This window comes from Kryptolebias marmoratus, linkage group LG23 (assembly GCF_001649575.2).
Source record: "Kryptolebias marmoratus isolate JLee-2015 linkage group LG23, ASM164957v2, whole genome shotgun sequence".
NCBI lineage: Eukaryota > Metazoa > Chordata > Actinopteri > Cyprinodontiformes > Rivulidae > Kryptolebias > Kryptolebias marmoratus.
The window spans coordinates 4,137,807-4,143,490 of record NC_051452.1 but is presented as its reverse complement, the minus strand read 5'-3'; the positions used below and the strand labels follow the sequence as shown (position 1 = coordinate 4,143,490).

General features: G+C 43.1%; 1 protein-coding gene across 2 annotated transcripts in view; it reads left to right on the top strand.

Annotated features, from left to right (window-relative positions):
- Positions 1-5,684, top strand: part of pard3ba (par-3 family cell polarity regulator beta a) — a 149,409-nt gene that overhangs the window by 77,847 nt on the left and 65,878 nt on the right. For both annotated transcript variants that reach the window (XM_017434394.3, XM_017434395.3), the window contains 2 exons: positions 4,416-4,526; positions 4,616-4,879. In XM_017434394.3, the coding sequence (XP_017289883.1) occupies positions 4,416-4,526; positions 4,616-4,879 (375 nt within the window). The remainder of the gene's footprint in view (positions 1-4,415; positions 4,527-4,615; positions 4,880-5,684) is intronic.

Below are 5,684 nucleotides of genomic sequence, written 5' to 3'. Positions count from 1 at the left end.
TGTGTGTGTGTGTGTGTGTGTGTGTGTGTGTGTGTGTGTGTGTCTGTGTGTGCCTCAGCACAGTCATGTATGATAAGTTCAGGAGCGATCTTACACACACACTATTAATTAAATCTTCGTCTTGCCTCTTTCTTTACACACACAGACAGCATTCTCACCTCCTCTGTAATGCCTGGCGATAACCACCCACCCACTGACTCCCGAGTAAGAAAGCTTATTAGGACCTCGCACAACTGCACACCTTCACAGTTGTCTCAGCCGCAGTGAGCGAAGAACTGAAGTCAGGAGAATATTTAAAACGTCTTCACAATGAGACCAAACCTGACTCAGTCGTTAAGAATATTGCATGTAATAGTTTGTCTGATAATACAAGTTAGCTCTTCTGCTCTCTTCTGCTCTCTCCCTCCTTCCCAGAGGGCTAATTGTGCAGGTCAGGCTGGTGCCACCACCACACTCGGCTGGCTGTGATCTCAGTTACATCCGGAGCCTCATTAGAGTCCAGTTAACTGTGTGTGCTCATTTCTTCCCTTTCTCTGCGACATAAACGCCAACAGTTATTGTCTCGTAGCTTCTAGAGACGCTTCTTGGTTTCGTCCAAATTACAGCGTTGATTCGGAAGTATAAGTCATCTCTGATGAAAGGTGGGTGTTTTTCATGGAAAATCGTGTTGAAATCTTCAGAGAAATCTCTTGAAAATATCCCCCGTTTGTACCTGCTTTGTGCGAGAGAGCGTGATTATTTCAAGCATTTCAAGAGCTTCGGGTCAAAATGATCCACCCAGATTCCTTTATAGTTCAGGCATAATGACAAAGACTCGCAGCTGAACGATCATCATCTCCTCGCGGGGCTGCCGAGGTGATGCCTGGGCGGCGGCGAGAGCGGCAGGCTAATGACGACAGCGACACACTAATAATGGTTCCTAGTAGCTCCTGTGACAGTAGGGAGCGTATTAAATGGGACACCGGCTCAGCCTGGCTCCCTCGGACCCCCTACGTCCCGATAATGAGAGTTTGATGGAGTAGTTGTGTAGGTAGATAAGGCTAAGTTAATGAGACGTCCTTTTCCACAAGCCTGTTTGCAGTTCCCCACAGAGTTACAGTGTGTTGATGTATGTAGCTGTCTTCTGTAGTGTGTGTGGATTTTCTCTTTGTGTATTTGCAGTTTCTGGGTCTGATCCTTTTTGTGTTGCCGTTGCGTTACCGGAGTCTGACACTCAACAGGAAATTAACTGTCAGATTTCCGAGTGGCAGAGCGAAACGACAGACTCAATAAGCCGAGCAAAGATTTGTGGGAAGGTAATAAAAATATGAACATAAAAAGGGAAAACGGCGCCCCGTCTTTAACAAACTCTGCTCTCGGCGGTGAGTCTTTGGTGATGAATAAGTGATAAGGCGATGGGAGAGCGAGGGATAACCACCTCTCATGGCAGGTATGTCTCTAATTGGATGTCCCACCCCCACCCCATCTTCTTTTAGACAATACAAGTGAGGAAAAAGATCCTTTTCCTAATTAATGCAGATATAATGATGGGTCCAGCTGTGGACCCCTGCCCCCTCAGAAGCTGTGTGTGTGTGTGGGTGTTTTCCCAGTCTCACTGTATACGAGCCACACAGTGACAATAAAGATGGCTCTTACTCTTTCATTTTATTTATTTNGGGGGGGGGGGGTATGCTCAGTCAGATCCCATATTTTGTTATGTTGTTTAATTAATGGAAAGAAGATATTTCTCCTCTATCTTCAGTGATTTCTATATGGTCGGCTGCTTTTGGCTACAGCATAATGTGGGAGTGCTTAAGTCAAAATAGTTCCAAGGAAAGGGTAAAAAATAAAAATAAAGCGCCCACATTGTTTCTCAAGGAAGTGAGGTGGAAAAACATTAAAGCAGCAACGGCTTAGCACCAGTGATATCACTGTGAGGAAAAATAAAAATAAGAAGGGATGTTTCAGTTTCTGGAACTTCCTAAAATGGTTCAAAGATCTGAGCAGGAATGTAATGGGTGCCAGTTTTGCTTAAAGGAGCACTATGCAGATTTAACACGTCGAGCTTAGTGTACCAGTTCTGGCTACAGCTCCTTTGCTCATGAGAAATGTTGCATTATACGCCTTTTATAGGAGCTCAGCACCCACGCTGCTGGGGTGACTGTGGCTCAGGAAATAAAACTGGAGTTTGTGATGGGGTTGGCTGTCGAGGCCATGGATTCATCGATCCTTCCGTGACGAGCAGCAAACCCTTACATGGCCCGCTAAGCTCTAATTGGTGTGAGTTTTTATTGGATGCAGGGCTTAACGCAATATTTTTCTAAACTGATCTTACCTACAACAAGAGTAATGTTAATTGTTTTATTACATTTCCAGAGAACCTCAACAAATCAGAACTTTAACACTTATAGCTGTTTTTATATTGTTTAATGAACCAACATGAATTGGAGAGAAGCTCCTCAAACGGATCATTTACCATCCAACTACTTGAACTTGGATGAGTGAGTAAAGTAACTCTGGTGTCACATAAAGACATGCCATCACCTGCTAGGTACTGGGTTGTGTTACTAATTACTAATTACTGATGTGGAAAGTTGTTCAAACTTAAAATCATTCCACGTCTAACTTCAAAGAGAAGAATATTTTCAAAGTAATACTAAAAATCCACTATTGTTGTATTTTAAGAAGCATTCAGAATAAAAATTGAGACTAATTTGCTTCTAAATAGTTTTTTTTAACATGGAAAGTTCTCTAAAGGTGTTGTATGAGAAATGGGGCGCAGCTTCTGAGATGATGAGATGATCCATCTGTTTCTAAATGACAAACCGAAACCAGCTCAGCTCAGCGCCTACATGCCTCAGATCCACGGACAGTAATTGTTCCAAACTACTGTTTTGGTAAGAAGTGGGAGCTAATCACTCTTCCTTATCTGTCCTTCTAACGTCACGGAGATCACGCTGCTTTTGTGTTTTTATGCATTTCCTGTACAGACAGGAAGTTAGGTTGGGGTTATTTTCCCTGACACACCTGGTGCTCGTGTCTGCTCAAGTCCCCTGACTTGGAGATAAAGACGGGTCAAATTTGCTCTTTGTTTGGCTACATAAATGCACGTCTGTGCAGGAGAACTTAAAGCCTCTGTAAAAACCCACAGATTTTAGGTGCTAATGCAGTTCTGCCCAGGTTGAATAATATAGTCTTTATCTTTATCTTCTGGGTTGAGAAACATGTACGGTTCATGCATATTCAAAGGGTGATGCATCTGGGTTTCTTCAGGGAGACCTTAACCATCCACCACAAGCTAAAATGGGGCTTTTAGACGTGTGGAAGGTGGACAAAAGCAGACATTTTCTATCTAAAGAAGACATTAATGTGTTTGTGAACAGATCCTGATGGTGAAAGAAGCAGGTTTTGGTTGTTTTGTGTAATTGAAGTGTTGTAGAGTTAAACAAAAATAAGCAGCAAATACTTAAAAATGACCTGTACTGAGCAAGAACAACCCAGACAGATAAAAGTGGAGCGAGGTCCAGTATATGATGTGAAACAGGATGCTGCCAGGCCGCAGGTTTCCACGTGGCCGGGCCAGCGGGTTGGCATTCAGGCCACGTATTCGCCTGTGGCAGTAATGAGAAGTGCCTCGCTGTTAATGAGATAAACACAGACATTAGATTGGCTCAGAGGGGAGGAAGAGGAGAGGAGGATGAGGAGAGGAAGAGGATGAAATATTTAACAGAAAAGACTCGGTTAATTTCTCCAAAGTGCAAAGTACAGCTTCATTATAAGTTGGGTTTGAGAGAAGAAGCGCTTCAGAACGACGCTGACAGTGGTGCAGCGTCTGAATCACAATAAATGTTCCAATATTCAATATACAGACCTACCCTGGCCTTTTTGTAGTTGCTCGAGTTGGGTTGGTTGTACATCTACGTCCAGTGGCTCGTGAGATATTTTGCTAACAAAGTTGACCCCGACAATCAGTGCAAAGATTTTGCATCATATTTAGCACTCGGACTATGAGTTAGAGAGAAGTTAATGCTTCTTCCACACAAATTATTTAAAATCTCAGTATTTTAAACCCTGATTTATAATAATCTTTGTTTGTTACGGTCCATTAGCTGTGGCAGCCATCTTCACTCCTGAGATATTTTGCTAGCAGACAAATAAATACAAATACTTTTGCACAAAGTTTGGCAGCAGCCAATGAAAATATAAGTAAAGAAAATATATATGTTTTATTTTTTTCACAATATTGAAAGTAAAAAGTCTAACAAAACAACAACAAGAAACTAAAACCAGTTTTTACAAAACAGATTAAAAGAAAACATTTCACATCTTCACCTTCAGCAACATTAGTAACATTTCAAACAGAAATAAAACCTTTTTTTTTGGTTGATGCTCTTCTGAGATGTGCAGGATTGTTGTGATGTTTCGTTCTCATCCAGGTTTGGGAAGAAGAAGGACGAAAAGAGCAAAGACGCAGCGAAAGGATCGAAGAACAAGCTGGATGTCCTGAGTGAGGAGGAGCTGGACCGGGTCCCTGACCACAGAGACGGGTAAATGACGTGGATTTGTGTTTTTGTGTTTTACTGAGAGGTTTGCAACTCGAGCGAGGTAAAGTTTGTGCCGCCCGCCTCTCTGACAGCTACGACCCACGATACCAGGAGGTCCACTCCGGTTACACCACCCCCGACGTGGAGGACGAAGACAGCGACCCCCACTACGCCCGCATCAACAGGTTCCACCAGCCGCCCTCGCCGCTGTCCCTCAGCCGCACGCCGTCCCCGGCGATGCCAGCAGGAGGGCAGAGCCTGCCCCAGGCCGCCCCCGACGACTTGGACGGACTCTACGCCAAAGTGAACAAGTTCAGGCCACCGCCCAGCTTGCAGAACCCGCCGCAGGCAGACAGGTGAGGGGGGCGGGGCTCGCATCATCACCGCTTCCAAACTTTCTGCTGCGTTTTCTCCACATTTAACCTCCAAGATGCTAAAATCTGTGCCTGAACAAAAAGCAACACAATGAGTGAACACAAATATGTCATTAATGATGTGTGCACACTTTAACAGGTTGGTAAATAAAATGCATTTAAGGCAAGAACCAGTTAACAAGTATCAAAATGTGATGTTTCACACATTAAGGTTTATATTTTCATCCGTTCACTCCCTTCGATTTGTCTTCCTGTCCCTCCCACACGGAACTACAAAGTCCAGCTAAAAAGCTTCGTTTGAGCATTAAACCCCAAACTTAACAAGTTTCTCATACAGAACCTGCCTGTTATCGTGGAAAAATAATGAGTTTTTTTTTTATTTAAACGCCAAAAAAATAACATTTTCAGAAGATATAAAAATTCAAACGCTTCATGTAAGACAAAAAACATCATCCAGTCATCGTTCCTGAAATGTGACGCCTTAAATTTCCGTCCTTTAAAGATCAGTTTATTCACTCTCCTGATTATTTATAAAGTAAAATGGCAGATCTACAGAGTCGGCCATTTCTATGGATACACCTGAATTAAACAGGAAAGGTTGGTGATATTAACTTCCTGTTTGTGGCACATTAGTATATGGGAGGGGGAAACTTTTCAAGATGGGTGGTGACCATGGCGGCCATTTTGAAGTCTGCCATATTGGATCCATCAATGGGAAGAGGGTCATGTGACACGTCAAACTTATTGGGAACTTCACAAGAAAAACAACGGTGTGCTTGGTTTTAAC